Source organism: Marmota flaviventris, chromosome 5 (genome assembly GCF_047511675.1).
Source record: "Marmota flaviventris isolate mMarFla1 chromosome 5, mMarFla1.hap1, whole genome shotgun sequence".
Lineage (NCBI taxonomy): Eukaryota > Metazoa > Chordata > Mammalia > Rodentia > Sciuridae > Marmota > Marmota flaviventris.
The window spans coordinates 32,795,444-32,814,076 of NC_092502.1; the positions used below are offsets into that span (position 1 = coordinate 32,795,444).

Sequence of the window (18,633 nt, forward strand, 5' to 3'; positions counted from 1 at the left end):
TCTGGGGGAAGACGCTGTTGCCCCGGATTCTAAAGAGACGTGGCCTGCCCGGGTGACCCGGGGGTGGGAGGTGCTGGGGTGGGGGTGCTGCTGCCTAGGCCCGGAGGTGGGGCTTAGTGGTGAACGTCTGGGTTCCTGCGAGATTTGGGGGACCAGGTGTCCCCCGGGAGGCGCTCACAGTAGTCCTGGGCCTTTCCACGGAGCTTCAGGCTCCGGGAGCGGCCGGGTGACATAGAGATAGGGGAGAAAAAAGGCGCCAGGGCTGGGATGTAGCTCGGTGTAGAGCACTTGCCTAATATGCGTGAGGCCTTGGGTGACATCGCCAGCACCACAAAATAATAGTAATGACAACAACGATAATAATTTTGAATTTTGGGGTCGGGGTGGCAGCTGACCTGGAGGGTCACGGTGGTCCAGAGCTTTGCGCCCGTGAGTCCCCCAGGCAGTGGAGAACGCCCCTGAGGCGCAGCCACCCCGCGGCAGCCTAATGCGAGATTTTATGGGGTTTTGTCCAATAGCTAAAAAGGGGCTCTATTTTCAGACCATCAGCTACCCCAGTATCAGCTTTATCAATCGAGGCGCTGCACAGACTGGTGATTTACCTTGTACTCTAAGTGTGGGTTAATTTTCCTCAAGCAGATAGCCTCCTTGAGGGTGGTGCTGGGTTGCCCCTTGTGTCAGCTTTTCACGATGCACATTTACCTCGTTTTTCTAAAAAGTGAAAGGAAAGTGACCGCGACACTTGTAGCGACCAAAAGATCTTTATTGTGGCAGTGACAGGGTAGAAAGAGAAAGAGCAGGGAAAGAGAGAAGAGAGGAAAAGAGCAAAGTGTGGGGGGGAGTGAGGTGGGAAAGCAAAGCGCAACAGAGAGAAAGAGAAGAAAGAGGAAGAGAGCGAAAGCGAGAGAAGAAAGAGAGAGCAAGAGAGGGGGGCCCATCAGGAGAGAGTTTTTATAGCCAAAATATAATGGGGGTCTCTGGGTCTGCAAGCTGCCTTGTTGGCGTACAGTGATTGGATCATACAGTAGTTGCTAAGTGTGTCATCTTCTGCCTTCAGTCAGACGGGGCAGGGGTCAGACGTGGGTTTTCGTTGCACCAGACCGGTGGGGGTCGAATGTTCAGCCTTGAGTGGGGTTGAGTGTTCAGACTTGAGGCAAACAAACGAAAAGGAACCAAACAGGTAAGGGTCCAGTGTTCAGCCCACCTGCAGCCAACAGTTGTTCAGACTGCTCTGCAACTAACAAAAAGTAATATCTAATTTGGTCTCTGCTCCAAGGCAGGAGCATGAATACATAGAACAGTTAAGGATGAAAATACTGTACTGAATTCTACCACCATTTGGGTGATTAATAAAAAATAAAGCATTCATTTATTTACTAACCCCTGCAAACACTTCAAAAGCTTTCAACCAAAATCTTTTTCAGATGAATGTGCTAATCAAAGTAAGGACATCAAGATGTTATATATTAGTTAAGGTTAAGAAGCTGGACATAGTGGCACACTCCTGATGACTCAGGAGGCTCAGACAGGAGGATTGCAAGTTCAAGGACAGCCTCAGCAATTTAGTGAGACTCTGTCTCAATAATTAAAAATAAATAAATGAAGTACTGGGGATGTAGCTCAATGGAAGAGTGTTCCTGGGTTCAATCTCCAATACCAAAAAAAAAAAAAAAAAAAAAACACAGTTAAAGGCTGTGTCCTCTTTTAAAACACATCACAAGCATACTGCAACTTACCAAGTACAAGTCCTATACTAAGCCACTAAGAAGGACTGAGCAACCTAACATTTCCCTGCTCTTTGGAATTTCTATGTCAATTGTGATTTTTCTCTCACTCTCCATTCAACACTCAGTAAAATAATTACTTATTTTAAGCACCTGAAAGTGGGAGAACTGTCGAGGATGAGTTGAAAGGAAGAGTAAACCCAATATCACAAATTGCATACCAAAAGAGCTGAGTATCATCACAAATGATTAGCTTTTCTACATGCCTTGGGAGTTTTGACAGACACCCAAGAACATTTTAAGAATCCTAATTTCTTGCTGTCGCACACCTGTAATCCCAGTAGCTTGGGAGGCTGAGGCAGGAAGATTGTGAGTTCAAAGCCAGCTTCAGTAAAAGGGAGGCACTAAGCAACTCAGTGAGACCCTGTCTCTAAATAAATTACAAAAAAAAAAAACAAAAAAAAAAAACCCAAAAAACAGTTGAGGATGTGGGGCTCAGTGGCTGAGTGCCCCGGGGTTCAATCCCTGGTAACCCCCACCTCAAAAAAGAATCCTAATTTCTCTCTTTTTTTTTTAATAAAAGGAGAGATTTTATTTTAAGATAATTCTTCAATTTCTCTTAGACTGTCAGCTCCATCGCTAGTTCATTAGCGTAACAATAACTCAGCAGATTTTAAGTAAATTCCAGGGACAAAGGGAAAGTTACATAATCAAGTCAATCTGACCTAATGAGGACAAATTGGATAATTAGGATATTATCAGCTGATTGCTATAGACCTGATAAAAATTATCTTCAGCTAGGGATCCTTGAGGCCTGATTGGAGAAGGGATGCTAGTCAACCCACACACCTAAAATTTATTTAAGAGACCAAGCTAGGGGTTCCTGGCCTTTAGGAAGAAGACAGGCATGGGGAAATGTTTTCCTTGTTAGTTCTCCCAAGCCATGGCACTTCCCAGCAAATTTCTCATTTGGTTTTGCTGTTTTGCCTGGCTGTGTTTTCATGTTAGTCTTGGTTCTCAGACTTCTAGGGGAGAAGCTCAGATTGCAACTAATGCTGAGTTGGAATCTGAGGCAGAACCTTGGTCTGTGCTGCAACCTATAGATGGGACACCCAGCCCTGGCCACCTTTTCAAGTTTCTGTCTGATGGGCGAGGTGGAGCCCCTAGGCTGCAGCCAGACTCCAGAGCTTTGCACTACATGAAGAAGCTCTATAAAATGTATGCTACGAAGGAGGGGATTCCCAAATCCACTAGAAGTCACCTATACAACACCATTCGGCTCTTCACTCCCAGTTCCCTGCACAAACAGGCTCTTGGACATCAGGTGACAGGTGTGTAAAAGCAAATTTCTTAACTGGGTGGAGGGACGATGTTATAAGCTTAGATGCATCTGTATGTCCATGACAGACAAACCTGAGCAGTATGTGTGTCTAGAAGACGGGGGATTGAACCCAGAGCCTTGCACATGCTGGGCAAGTACTTGACCACTGAGCTACACCCCAGCCCTTTTGTATTTTTCATTTTTGAGATAGGGTCTCACTAAGTTGCCTATGCTGGCCTCAAACTTATGATTCTCCTGCCTCAGCTTCCAGAGTAGCTGAAATTACAGGCCTGCCCCACTGTGCCCTGCTGGGTTTTGCTTCTTGAATTGGGTTTTATTTTGTAGGATACTCAATATCCAATTGAAACAAATTTGATACTTGATCACATTCTTTTTTTTGTAGGGAGTCCCCGGGGGATTGAACTCAGGGGCACTTGACTACTGAGCCACATCCCCAGCCCTATTTTGTATTTTACTGAGAGACAGGGTCTCACTGAGTTGCTTAGTGCCTCCTTTTTACTGAGGCTGGCTTTGAACTGGCAATCCTCCTGCCTCAGCCTCCCAAGCTGCTGGGATTATAGGCACGCACCACAGCGCCTGGCTCATGTTTTCTTTCTAATGCTGTCATTGGTTAAAGTGGACTCAGATGATAGGATTTTAGCACTGAAAGAGACCTAATGGCTTTGAAGGCTGAGGAAAGTGCTGGAGAAGCTTAGCATCTGTTTCTGTTCACCAAGCTGTTGGAAATGTCCTATATCTGATATGCCCAGTATGTTCTGTGTCAAACAGGATAGTCTCTTGTTTGTTGCTTTCTGTGAGGTCCCCATCTGGTACAGTAGGTCCTTAAGAACAAAGTGTCAGGGCTGGGGATGTAGCTAAGTGGTAGGGTGCTTGTTTAGATGTGTGAGGCCCTGAGTTTCATTCCTACCATTGCAAAAACGAAACACCAAAGTGTAAGTCAACAATTGGAGCAGTTCGTTGTCTTAGGTGTGAGAGGAGCAGTGCTTTAGAAAAAGTACTTTCTCTAGCTCATGATGTAAAGAAAACCATTCTAAACAACCAGGGCTTGTGGCCATTTAAATGCCTTTCATTTTACTCTAGAGGCATCAGAGCCTCCTTTTTTTTTTTTTTCTCAAGTGTGCTAAATTAAATGGGCAGTCAAGTGGTTTTAATTGATTTAATTCACTGGGCTTAGATTATTGTTTTAACAAGGCTGAGTGTTTTAAATTACTATGATGGTTTTTCCCTATAGAGTGTCTCCAAAAGAAAAATTCTACTTATTAGCTTCCTGTGTTTGGAGCAGGTTGCTAATATTGGAACTTCAGAATGTAATAATTCCCTGTTGCTTTAATTTACCATCAAAGTTGTTCTGACATTCTGGAGATAAAATATCCATTGATGGTTCCTGGGAAATAGGGTACCAATTACCTTTTCTATACATCTATTTTTAGTCCCTCCCCTCATTGTCTTTGAGGCTTGAGGAAATGCAGGGAAAGAGAAGGGAGATTGCATATTGCTAGTACAATTCCTAGATTTGACTTCCAGTTACATCTGATTTGTATGCAAGCACCACTAACTGGTGAATCATTTTTTCCTTTCAGGAATCTTTCCATCAGTGGACCTGCTGTTTAATCTGGATCGTGTTACTGCCGTCGAACACTTACTCAAATCCGTCTTGCTCTACACTTACAATAATTCAGTTTCTCCTTCCTCTATTGTTAAATGTTGGTGCAACCTGGTGATAAAAGAACCAAAGTCTTCTAACAAGACTCTCCCTAGAGCTCCTTACTCATTGATCTTTAATTCACAGTTCAAATTTAGAAAGAATCACAAGCAGATTGAGATTGATGTAACCCCACTCCTCCAGCCTATAGTGGTTTCCAGTGAGAGAAATATTCACATGTCTGTCAATTTTACATGCATGAAAGACCAGCTGCAGCACCCTTCAGCTCAGGATGGATCCTTTACCATGCCTCTTCTGCCCCCCTCACTGATCTTATATCTGAATGACACAAGTGCTCAGGCTTATCACAGGTGGTATTCCCTTCACCATAAAAGGAAGTCTTCACAGGGTCCTGACCAGAAGAGTAATGTGGCTGCCTATCCCATGGGAAAAGAGACTGTCAAGGGTGGGAGACCCACCTGCCACCGGAGAGGTCGGGAAATCATCACCTCTCAATTGAAGAAGCCACTGGTTCCAGCTTCCTTCAACCTGAGTGAATACTTCAAACAGTTTTATTTCCCCCAAAATGAGTGTGAGCTCCATGACTTTAGAATTAGCTTTAATCAGCTCAAGTGGGACAACTGGATTGTGGCCCCTCACAGATACAACCTTCGGTACTGTAAAGGAGAATGTCCAAGGGCAGTTGGGCATAGGTATGGCTCTCCGGTTCACACCACAGTGCAGAACATCATCTATGAGAAGCTCGACTCCTCAGTGCCAAGACCATCATGTGTACCTGCCAAATACAGCCCCTTGAGTGTTTTGACCATTGAGCCTGATGGCTCAATCGCTTACAAAGAGTATGAAGATATGATAGCTACCAAGTGCACCTGTCGTTAACTTAAGGTCCTCTAAATGAAAACCTTGAGCCTATTTAGCAAAGTAAGTGTTGTGTGCCTCTCTGCTCTCAGGAGAAGGCTTATGTGTCACATAACACATTGTAGAAATAGGAGCATATGCATGTTAGCACATTCTGGGGCGTCTGTCTGAAGGGATAAGGTCAGTTGTTCCTACTTAGCCTTAATTTCAACACTTAAATGTAATTACTTTGGAGAGATTTATTTTTTTTTCCCCTGAGCATTTTTTTTTCTTTTCACAAGTGTTTTGGTTTTGATGGAAAAATTCTAACTTAGCATAAATCTAATGGAATTGCCGCCACAGATATTCAGAGAGCTTTAGTATTATGATAATGGAAGAATAAATTCCTGTCAATGGCATAAATTGTGTGTGTTTTATTAAATAAATTATGATTGGGAGAGAAGAAGCATGTCAAAAAGCTGACATTGGCTCAACTTTTGCTTTCCCCCCCCCCCCCAGAGTGAAAGGGAGGTTAACCTCTCTGCCTGAATCCTGGTAAAGTGAAATTCGCTAGGATTAGAGTATGCAGCAGAACTCTTTCTGTTGTCTTAGTGTGATTGGTGTACAATACGCTAATTCTGCTTATTAACTGGTGTATATAAATTGAGTCAAGTAAAACCATATAACATTTGTCCCATTTGTTGAAGGGAAATTGTATTGCAGATTGTTCCAAGAAAACCTGTGTTCAAGATTTTAAAATGTATTTTCTTTCTCTAAAACTTCTGACCTTATGGAAGAAAGCCAAGAAGGTTGGTTCATGTTTGTTTTTTATTTGCTTTTTGCCTGTTTCCCTCAGTCCACCCCACATACTCTTTTTCCAGGTGTATTAGCAGTGTTCCCACTAAACTAAGCTGGTAGTGACTGTCTTATTACTGAGCAGGCCTTATGTGGATCTAATGGCTTTTGTGTTGGTTTTCTTTTTCTTTTTTTTTTTTTTTTTTTTTTTATATTTTAGGGATTGAACCCAGGGAAACTCAACCACTGAAACATTTATCTAGAGATAGGGCCTTGCTAAATTGCTGAGGCTGGCTTTGAAATTGTGAACCTCCTGCCTCAGCCTCCCAAGCTGCTGGGATGAAAGGCATGCACCCCTTCTCCTGGCTTTTGTGTGGGTTTTCACTGTCTCTTATCTTAAGAGAGCAAAGATACAGAGTTAGGGCTAATGTAGTGACATTGTGTTTCAGAGTTTCTAAAACCCTAATCTACAAATCAAAAGTAACTTTTACATGCAAGAGTTACTTTTCACTCTTGTAAAATGATCTTTTCTTGGTGCTTGTTTTTAGTTTGATTAGATAAGATTCCCACACCATATGATTTGCCCATTTAAAATGTACAATTCAGTGGTATGTAGTACATTCACACACAGGATGCCATCACCATTGTTAATTTAAGTAAATTTTTATCACCTCAAAAAGAAACTATTCCTTAGCTGTCCACCCTGGTTTCCTGTCCTGTCCTACCCCCAGCCCTAAGCAATCCCTAAACTGTCTCAATAGATTATATTACTCTGTACTTTCACATGCATGGTATGAATTGCAATATGTGGTCTTCTGTGACTGGCTTCTTTCACTTAGCATGTCTTCAAGGGTCACTTATATTGCAACATGTATCAGTACTTGTTTTCTAATGACAGAATATTTGACTATACCAAGTTTTGTTTATCCATTTATTGATACTTGAGTTTTCATTTTCTGGCTATTATACATAATGATACAAGTTTGTGTTTAATTTCTCTTGGGCATATACCCAGGAGTGGAATTTCTGGGTCATATAGTAACTCTTTAATCATCTGAAGAACTGCTAGACTGTTTCCTAAAGCAACGGCACTGTTTTATATTCCCACCAACACAGCATAAGAGTTCTGATTTCTCTGTATCCTCTTAATGTTTGGCGTTTTTGATTCTAGCCATCCAAATGTATGTGAAATGGCATCTCCCTGTGGTTTTGATTAGCATACTTACCTGATGACATTGAGCACGTTTTCACACACCTATCAGCCAATATGTCTTTGAAGAAATGTCTAGTCAGATCCCTTGCCCATTTTGTTTCTTTTCTCCAATCTACCTCCCGCACTGGGAATTGAATCCACAGGCTCTTTACTACTGAGTTATATCTCCAGCCTTCTCATTTATTTTGTGTCATGGTCTCGATAAATTGTCCAGGCCGACCTTGAACTCCTGCCTCAGTCTCAATTCCTGTGATTACAGGCAAGCGCTGCCATACTTAGCTCCTTGCTTATTTTTTCATTGGATTCTTTGTATTTCTGTTGTCAGATTGTAAGAATTCTTATATGTTCTAGATATAAGCCTTTTATCAGATATGATTTCCAATTATTTATTCCCACATGTTGCCTTTTAACTTTTTATTGTAAAATATGACATAAAAATTTACAATTTTAGCAATTGTAAGTATGCAGTTTGTGGCATTATGTCCATTCACTGTTGTCCAAACACCCACTATCTGTCTTGGAAACTTTTCATCAACGAGACAAAACATTTTTTTTTTCTTGTACCAAGGATTGAACCCAGAGACACTTAACCACTGAGCTACATCCCCAACCCTTGAATTTTTTGAGACGGGGGCTCTCTAAATGGCTTAGGGCCTTGATAGGTTGCTGAGGCTGCTTTGAACTTGCAATCTCTTGCCTCAGCCCCCTGAGCTGCTGGGGTTATAGGTGGGCGCCAACATGCCCAGCTAGACTAAGTAATACTACGTGTGTATATTTGTAACACATTTTGTTATCTATTTATCACTACAAGGATTGTTCAGCTATTATGAATAATGCTATAAACATTTGTATACAAATATCTGTTATGGTGTCTGCTCTCAGGTTTGTTGCCATGCTAGGGATCAAACCCAGATCCTCACATGTGCTAGGCCAGTGCTCTTACCACTGACCTACATTCCCAGCCCTCTGATTTCAGTTCTTTTGGATCTATTCCTAGAAATGAAACTGATAGATTAATTTTTTAAAGAATTCTTTAGAAAGGAGTATACATTTTTTTAAAAATTAAAGTGGAAGTATCATTTTACTTATCAGCAATGCCCTAGGACTCCAATCGCTCCACTTTGTAGCCAGCACTTGCTATTTTCTTTTTGCTTTTTAAAATAATCACCTGAAGGCTGTGAAGTAGTATCTCATTGGGGTTTTGATTTGTGTTTCCCTGATGACTAATACTAAGTATTTTTCATGTGCTTACTGGCCATTTGTATCTTTCTTAGAGAAATATCTATTCAGCTTCTTTTTCTATTTTAAAGTCCATTTGTTGAGTTTTAGGAATTCTTTATATATTTTTTAATATTAATCCCTTATGAGATGATTGGCACATATTTTCTCCCATTCTGTGGGGTGCTTATTCACTACAATTCTTTGCACAAAAATTTTCAATTTTGTTCAAGTTCAATTTACCTATTTCCGTTTGTTACTATGTTTTTTGGAGTCGTGCAAGAAATCATTTCCAAATCCAATGTGAGATTTTTACCTATGTTTTCTTGGAGTTTTACAATTTTGGCTTTTATGTTTGTTTCTAATCCATTTTGATTGATTTTTTGTGTATGGTATGAGGTAAAGATCAACTTCATTCCCTTGCCTGTAGATATCTAATTGTCCCAGTACTATTTTTAAATATAATATATATATATATATATATATATATATATATATATATATATATATATATATTATACACACACACACATACATACACACACCCCCATTGAATTTTTTTGGCACTCTTGTTGAAAATTAATTTGGCCATGGGTATATGAATTTATTTCTGGACTCTATCAGTGATTTATATCCTTACTAATGACAGTATCACACCATTTTGTGACTGGTTTATAGTACGTTTTGAAATTAAATATTCTATTTTTTTCAAGATTGGTTTAGATTTTCTAGGGCTGTTGTAAATCATAAATTTCAGACTCATCCTATCAATTTCTGCAAAGAAGTCACCTTAGATTTTGGTAGAGATTATTTCAAATCTATAGATTAGTTTGGGGACTGCTATCTTAATGCTTGTTTTCTATAAGTGATTACTGAACCCAGGGGCACTTTACCAATGAGCTACATACTCAGTCCTTTTTATTATTATTTGAGACAGGCTCTCACTAAATTGCTGAGACTGGCCTTGAACTTGTGATCCTCCTATATCAGCCTCCCAAATTGCTGGGATTATAGGCATGTGCCATCACACTTAGCTGGTTTCCATCTTAATGTTTAAGTCTTCTAATATAGGATGTTTTCACTTATTTACATCATTCTTAAATTTTATACTTTCCAGAGCATATTTTGTACTTTTTGTTAAACCATTCTTTAATTTTTTTTTTTTTAGTTGTAGATGGACACAACACCTTTATTTTTATGTGGTGCTGAGGATCAAATACAGTGCCTCACATTTGCTAAGCAAGCCCTCTACCACTGAGCTATACCCCAGCCCCTGTTAAACCATTCTTAAATATCTTTAAAATTTTATTTTGTAGAACTAGGGATGGAACCCAGGTAAGCTACATTCCCAACCCTTTTTATTTTTTATTTTATTTATTTATTTTTTAATTTTTTAATATTTATTTTTTAGTTTTCAGCGGACACAACATCTTTATTTGTATGTGGTGCTGAGGATCGAACCCAGGCCACACGCATGCCAGGCAAGCACGTACCACTTGAGCCATATTCCCCAGCACCTTTATTTTTTATTTTGAGCTAGGGTCTTACTAAGTTCCTGAGGCTAGCTTTGAACCAGTGATTCTTCTGCCTCCACTTCTCAGTAGATGGGATTATAGCCATTTCCCATCTTGCCCAGTTTTATTTTTATGTGGTGCTGAGGATCGAACCCAGCGCCTCGCACATGCTAGGTGAGCACTCTACCACTGAGCCACAGTCCCAGCCCCTTAAGTATTTTATTTTTGATGATGCTATTGTGCATGAACTTGGTTTTCCTTTTTTTTAAGTAGATGAGGTTTCATTAAATTGTCCGGGTGGTCTCAAACTCCTGAACTGAAGTGATCCTCCCACCTCAGCCTCCCATGAAATTTTCTTAATTTCATTTTTGGATAATTGATGTTTCAAATGTTTTATGTCATCTGTCATTCTTGAATTATCTGGAGCCCTGAGCCTGCTTGTAATTCTAGCTAGTTGGGAGGCTGAGGAAGAAGGATCTCAAGTTGGAGGCCAACCTTGGCAACTTAGCAAGACCCTGTTTCAAAATAAATATAAAATAAAAAGTTTGGGGATGTAACTCAATAGTAGAGTTCCCCGGGTTCAATCCCTAGTATCACAAAGGGGGAAAAAAAAATCTGGAACAGAAAGAGCATGAGTAATGGTGATAATATGCAATAGAATTTAATTGAGGGTAACCTCACTTAAATATGGCTGCTTTCAAATAGACCACATGGAATATGTTGGTTTACGGGATTCATCATTCAAACTACCATAACTTATTATTTTGTGCGAAACTATTGTTTGTGTATTTTGTGTGTGTAGAGGGGTTTTTTGTTTGAGACAGTCTTTGTTGCCCAGGTTGGTCTCAAACTCATGGGTTCAAGTGATCCTCCTGCCTTAGCCTTCTGAGTAGCTATAACTATAGTCACCACTACCCCCCAATTTTATTTATTTAGGGTACCAGGGATTGAACTCGGGGGCATGCGACCTCTGAGCCACATCCCCTGCCTTATTTTGTATTTTATTTGGAGACAGGGTCCCACTGAGTTGCTTAATGCCTCAATTTTGCTGAGGCTGGCTTTGAACTTGCTATCTTCCTGCCTCAGTCTCCCAAGCTGCTGGGATTATAGGCGTGTGTCACTGTGCTCAACCAAATTTTTATTTTTTGCATGGCCCAGTTCTGTACTGAATATGCAATGTTGTATGAAGTCAAAGGTTTCAAAAATAAAATGAATTAGTTTTGATGAAAGTTAACTTAGCATCAATGCCAAACTTTAGGAACAGAAAAACTTTTTTTTTTTTTTGCAGGTAAATTCTAAAATTAAGCTTTTTTTTTTTTTTTGCATAGTATTTTGATATACAGCTGAGGAATGCTATCTTGAGCTATCATTAAATTTTTTTAAGAATGTATTTGTAAATATAGTTTCATTCAAAAGACAGTGTTAATATTGGATCTGATATGTCTGCTGAAGTTAAACTTCAAAGATTCTCCTATACACATTTGTGAAGGCTGTGCTAGTCTCCCAATTGCTACCTCCATATGAAACCTACTTCAGTTACTCTTATAAAAGCTGCCACTTTAGAAAGTGAATGAGAAAGGACAGCAGTGATTTAAATCTGGAAATTCAAGGATGAAGCTACATCTCCCTTAAATAGATGCATTCAGCTTTGGTATTTAGTCCAGATGAGATATGAGGTCACTTAATGTGATGGGTGCCCTGGTATGCCAAGGAACAATAGGGCATGTCAGGAGCTGCTTTTACCTTGGGCTCTGAATTTCCTGCTCTTTATCGGTTTAAATCAGCTCCTGTGTTGGGCTGAAAGCTTTGTTTCACTAATCAGCTTCAAGGGCAGCAGCCACTCATTTGGTTTAGAGTTTGGTTTAGACAGTCTGTGGGAAAAATAAAGTTCTTCTTTCATGGGAAAAAGGAGAAAGTATTTATGGTTATATAATGAGAAAAAAAATGCTCCAAGGAACTTGCCTTATATAAAAATTTCAGGAGTCAATTCTAACTTTGAACTTTACGGGAATTGTATTTTATAAAATTATGAATGAAATAACAATTTTTAAATATTCTTTTAGAGGATATTGATCCTAGAATGGTTTTTAGGTTTTTCAGATTGGCTGAATGGATTGAGACAAGAGAATAATATGCTGCTTTATCCATGAACTCTACTCTAAATAAAAGGAAAAAAAGTGAAGTTATGCAGACACTTTGTCCTTTACCAGAGTTGACAAGTCAAATACGGTCTCTTCCTGTGGTTAATTACTTCCTGATGCAGCTGTCCTTCCCAAACCACCCAATGAAGGTAGCTCCCAATATTCATGGGGAATATGTTTCAATACCCACCATTGGATACCTGAAGCCACAGAAAATACTGAACTTAAAATATACTGTTTTTTCATATATGTGTACACATAGCCATGATAAAGTATAATCATGTGCAGTGGCTCTCACCTCTAATCCCACCTACGTGGGAGGCTGAAGCAGGAAGATCACATATCAAGATTAGCTTGAGCAATTTAGGGAAACATCAAAATATTGTGGTTTTTTTTTTTTAACCAGTGATTAAACCCAGGAGTGCTTAACCACTGAGCCAGATCCCCAGCCATTTTTATTTATTTTTAAATTTTGAGATGTGGTCTTGCTAAGTTGCTTAGGGCTGAATGAAGGTACTGAGACTGGCTTTGAACTTGTGATCCTCCTGCCTCAGCCTCCCAAGTTTCTGAGAAAAATAATTTTTAAAAAGGGGTTAGGGAGGGCCGGGATTGTATCTCAGTGGTGGAGTGCTTGCCTCACACATATAAGGCACTGAGTTCAATCCTCAGCACCAAATAAAAATATTGTGTCCATCTACAACTAAAAATATTTTTTAAAAAGTTAGGGAGCTAGGGATATATCTCAGTAGTAGAATGTCCCTAGATTCCATCCCCAGTACCAAAAGTGTAGTTAGGCCTAGTAAGAGATTAACAACTGATAATGAAGTAGAACAATCATAACATATTCTATAATGTTATATAAATTTTGTTTCAAAATTTACTCAGTTGTCAGTATCATACTGTTTGTGTTTGAAGCAATCCTAATTTTACTTACTAATGGTCCCAAAGCACCAGAGCAGTAATGCTAGCATTTCAAATATGCCAAAGAGAAGCCATAAAGTGCTTCCAACCTTAAGTGAAAAGGTGAATGTTCTTGATAAGGAGAGAAATCATAGGCTGAGGTTCAGATCTACAGTAAGAACAAATGTTCTGTCTGATATTGTGAAGGAAAAAGAAATTTGCACTTATTTTGCTACCTGGTTGAAATTTCAAATTAAATGGCAACTGCTACACCAGTCAATTTTTGGAAAAGGCCCTTGACTTGTTAATAAGACCAGGACTATTTCATTATCTTTGTCCTACCTTAGTATGTGATGCAATTTGTATCAAATTGGGCAATTAGACATACATGGATAAGGCTCAATTGCACATTTTAGGTACCTTATTGCTTCAAGAATAAGTGCTTTGTGAACAGTTTGGTCATTTATACCTGCCTTAGGTGCTAGTGTTTTTCATATAGAAATGCCATAACAGGCAGTGTTAGTTTTTTACAGCCTGTGTCTGGATGTCATTTTGACTTTCTCAACAATTAGCTCACTGGATAAATATTTATTGAACACTGACTATGGGCCAGGTGCCATGTGTGATTAAGAACAGAGTCCAGCATTCTCAGCTCCAGTAAAAATATATCCCGACCCAAAACGGAGACTTCCTGTATCACCCTTATAGTTCCATCACTGGGCATTCACCACGTTCAGTGGAGGGTGCATTTCAGGGTGGTGCTACATGAGTGGGTTGAGTGAATACAAGTTATTATACCTTTAGATTTGAATTTTTAAAAATTAAAATATTTTGAGAATAATTATAAATTTACATGCAATTTTAAGAACTCGTACAGAGAAATCTGTTGTTCCTTCAATGATAACATTATGGAAAACTATAGATAACATAATAGGAAAACCAGGATATTGACATTGGCAAAATGAAATTTTCCACATTGACACCTACTCAGGCCAAGGACAATGTTGATACTAACATCAATAGTTTTTATAGTCCCCAATGGAATTTAATGATTTGCATGTTTTCATCTTATGCCACTTTGCCTTGAAACTTTGAAAATTTTGTGCTTTAAATTCATTTATTCAATAAGTATTTGTCACTATAAAGAAATGATAGTTGGGCATGGTGGAGCACACCAGTAATCCCAGTAACTTGGGAGGCTGAGGGCAGGAGGATTGCAAATTCAAGGCCAGCCTCAAACTTAGTGAGACCCTGTCTCAAAAAGGAAAAAGGACTCAGGATGCAGCTCAGTGCTAGAGTGTACCTGGGTTCAGTCCCCAGAATAAAAAAGAGAGACAAATGTTTGAGGAGATAAATTTAGCCCTATTTAAACATTGTGCAATATATGCATAAAAACATCACATAGTACCCCATGAACATAATTTTTGTTTTTATGTATCAGTTAAAATGCACACTATGCATCAGGTGCTCTTATAGGTGGTGTGATGATAATATATTCAATATTTTTGCTCTCATGGAGCATAAGTTCCAGAATGAAGAGACAATCCACAAAATGAGCAGTGATGTCCAGGAACCTCTAGGCAGAGTCCTAAGGGAAGCAGAAACTTCTCTAGGAACGGGATGAGCTGGATGTCACTGGCAAGTGAGAGTAGGGACGGTGGAATGGCAAGGGGTGTGGGGGAGGAGCAGACAGATCTGAGACCTTGTCCGTCAGCACAATGGGGTTGAAATTTTATGTCAAGTTCAATGAGAAGCCATTGAGCATGTATAATCAGAAGCCCAAAATTGTTGGATTTTTTTTTTAAAGATCATTCTAGATGTCCTCTATTGTTTGTCAGGGACTAGTCTGAAGCATGGAGACACTTTGGTGGGCTGCTATCATGGTCCAAATGAGGGATGATGATTGGGCTATAACAGTGAAGAGGAGGATTCCGAGAAGTAAAGAAACTTGTTTTTGTGGCTTCTCTGTTATCGGGTCCCCCTCTGAGAGGTAGGGTGGCGACCTTCTAGTAAGGGAAGAAACACATCCTTATAGTGGAAGGAAGGGATAAAACGTATCCCAGTCCTAGCCTTAATATTCCCATCCAAATGAGGGGGCTTATAAATTTTTGAATTTTTGTTTTATCTGTTTTTCTACTTGTTTTTCCTGGTCTTTGCCTTCATGTTGGAGGCTTTTCCAAGTGTTTTGTGGTCCACTTGAAAAAGGAAGGAAGCCATTTGAAGCCTGCATGAAAAGGTGGTATGTGATAGTGAGCTCTTTGGCTTGAAACCCTCATTGAGTTATTCAGTCTTCTAATGGGAGGAAGATGAGGCAAAGAGACACACTCAGCTGCTGGTGGTTTGGGTTAGGAAGTCATAATTCACAGTATACATTTTCCCTGATCATTCTTTCCTCATACTGTACCTCTTTCCCTAGCCTCCACCATGCCTGGGATTCACTTGTCTGGATCCTCTTTGGCTGAAACACTTTGCAGAATCAGCCCCTCTTAATCTTCCTCTGGGTTGGGAGAGGAGTAGTCTCATAGCTGCTGGGACAGCGATGTACTCTGAGATGCAATTATGCCATCCACAGACTCAACATGCTAGCATCTCTGTCTTCCACAGGATGTGGCACCTCATTTCCTGAGCTTTCCTGGGTTCTGATGCCGAGCACAGCTAGCTTCTCGGTAATATCCCCATCCGGCATAGGTTTTATGTTTCCCTAACTATTCATTCTTCCATCCTTTTTCCACTTTTGTATTGAAGTTGTGCTGTTCAATACAAAAGTCACCAGTCACTTAGAACTTTGGTTCACTTACATCTGCTGTGCTCTCATCTATTCTTTTGCCCTTGTGGCTGTGTTTGATACACATTTGCACCAATGTTAACAGAAGGGAGTCGAGAGAAATATATGTGCTCAGCTCTCAGCCAAAAAGAGGCACTTAATGCATCAGGGAAAGTCCTTGTTCAAACCTCTGCTTAGAGAAAATGAGCAAGAAGAGTCTATAGCAAATTACAATCTGTTGTAACTTGCAAAGAATTTGCTACATGTTCTTTATCTCATAGTGTCCTTAAACTACTCCATCTCATCCCTTTCCAGTCAGTTGAGGGTAAAAAAAAAAAAAAAAGCAGGCAAAAAAAATCAATATTTGGACTGTCTCCCATATTTAAAATAAAAAGTACTTCATTAGATAGAATCAGCTAGCAGGACTGATTTACATGTCGATAAGTAATCCAAAGTTTTGTCTAAGTGTAGAAAAACCAAGTTCAGTCAGACCTTTAGAAATGGGACAAACAGTTTCAGTTTATAATCAAAGGAAAAGGTTAGCATGCCTGGTCTCCATTGCGTCATTCTCTGGGAAAATTTGTCCTGCAAACTTTCAGATTGTTGCAAATTGTTGCATGACTGGGAAAAAGGACCAGCATCATAAGTTTTCATCCTGTTCATGCCCTTGACCATCACCGGTTTGTGAACTATTTGTAAAGGTCTGAAGCTGGGTTGGGGAGATTAGGAATCTTGGTGGCTTACTGAGTTGTACACATGGAGTACTTCCTGGGCCTGAAGGGTTCATGATTCCATCCTAATGGATCCTTCTCCAATAAACATACATGCAAACAAAGTAAAAACTATTCCCAGCAGAGCAGCACTTGTTTTATTACCACTTATCACAATCATATTAGAGACACAGAAGGCAGATCCCAGGAATAGAGTACAATAGTTGAAAGACTGAGCTTTGGGCAAATACATTAACCTCTTTGGAACTTGGTTTCATCCTCTACAAAATGAGATTACAGTAATATCTATTTCAGAGAGTTGTGTGAAGATTAAATGAGTTAATACATGTAAATAGCTTATGAACAATACCTATGAAATAGATTCTAATTGCTACTTTTATTAATAGCAAAACTTTTATTAGAATAACATAGCTCTGAAGCTATGCTGTTCAATACAGAAGTCACCAGTCACTTACAGATACTGAGCATTTAAAATGTCAATAGTGAGGGCTGGGGATGTGGCTCAAGCGGTAGCACACTCACCTGGCGTGCGTGCGGCCCGGGTTCGATCCTCAGCACCACATACAAACAAAGATGTTGTGTCTGCCGAAAACTAAAAAATAAATATTAAAAAAAAATGTCAATAGTGAATGTTTGGATGAGCTATATGTATAAGATATAGACCAGATTCAAAAGACTTATGGAGACTTGAGGATTATGAAATATAAATAAAATAATGTAAAATATTTCCATTTAAAAATATTTTTTTAGTTGCCAATGGACCTTTATTTGTGTGAGGTGCTGAGAACTGAACCCAGTGCCTTACACATGATAGGCCAATGCTCTACCACTGAGCTACAACACCAGCATATCTCTATCATTATATTGATTTCATGTTGAAGTGATGATATGTGGTATCGTGGGGTGGCCAGCAGCTGGCTGGGGAATTCTTCCCTGATCAGAGGGATAAGCCTCCTGAGAAATTGAAGTCTAGAATAATTAATGAAGAATAAAAGACGGAGTCAGAAAGGATAATTTTAAAGATGGAGCCCCTGATACGTCCAGTCCACATAGGAGCTGGAGCTAGACAATTAGAAAATGGCTCCCATGGTTTATTTAAGGGGGTACATCAAAGGCAGGGATAAGGTTTCAAGGGCAGAGTCTTGCTTCCTGATGCCTTGCAGTCAGCAGGTTGATTGGCATCTTGGCAGGTCACACCCATCTCAGAGGGGCTGTGCAGCTATAGCAGGTCACCCCATCTCCGGTGCTGTGTGGTACCTGGGGCAGAACTTGAATAGGGCTCACAATGTCTCTGGGCAGTCAGCCAGAGCAAATGTCCACTCGAAGTTCCCAGACACCAGATTTCCCTATTCAATTAGGCTGTGATGTGCGACAGTCCACACACAGCCTGTGGATGGCTCAGGACAATGTAGGTTTATTTTATTTAATATGCCAATCTATTTAATATATATTAAAATTAATTTCATCTTTTTTTTTTTTTTTGCAGTGCTAGGAGTAGAACCCAGGTCCTTGCACATGGTAGGCAAGCACTGTACCACTCTGCTATACCCCTAGTTCTTTACCTTTAAAATGTGTCTGTTATGTGGTTTTAAAACTACCTATATGGCTCACATTATATTTGTTTTAGTCAGCTTTTGCACCACTGTGACCAAAAGATCTAATATGAAAAATGTAGAGAAGAAAAAGTTTATTTCGTTTCTTGGTTTCAAATGTTCAGTTCAGGGTTTGCCAACTCCATGGTCTGGGCCCAAGGTGAGGCAGAGCATTGTGGCAAAAGGGCATGGCAACCAC

The 18,633-nt window shown here is 39.7% G+C and overlaps 1 protein-coding gene across 7 annotated transcripts; it reads left to right on the forward strand.

The window, feature by feature from the left end:
• Positions 1–9: 9 nt before the first annotated feature.
• On the forward strand, positions 10–6,087 carry Gdf9 (growth differentiation factor 9). 7 transcript variants are annotated; one of them, XM_071612096.1, is made up of 4 exons: positions 10–52; positions 1,058–1,180; positions 2,828–3,055; positions 4,647–6,080. In XM_071612096.1, exons 3-4 carry the CDS (start codon positions 2,923–2,925, stop codon positions 5,606–5,608), a joined length of 1,095 nt encoding a protein of 364 aa, XP_071468197.1. In that variant the 5' UTR covers positions 10–52; positions 1,058–1,180; positions 2,828–2,922; the 3' UTR covers positions 5,609–6,080. The 7 variants fall into 7 exon arrangements, 5 of the variants coding, with proteins under 5 accessions (XP_071468197.1, XP_071468195.1, XP_071468194.1 ...); XM_071612094.1 differs by lacking the exon at positions 10–52 and adding an exon at positions 98–593; XM_071612093.1 differs by lacking the exon at positions 10–52 and adding an exon at positions 98–341 and having other exon boundaries at positions 542–1,180.
• The last annotated feature ends 12,546 nt before the right edge of the window (positions 6,088–18,633 follow it).

Coding starts and splice junctions, on each gene's coding strand:
- Gdf9 (XM_027949672.2), top strand. CDS start 2,668: ATGGCACTTCCCAGCAAATTTCTCATTTGGTTTTGCTGTTTTGCCTGG. Junction 3,056..4,646: donor TCTTGGACATCAGGTGACAG/GTGTGTAAAAGC, acceptor TTTTCCTTTCAG/GAATCTTTCCATCAGTGGAC.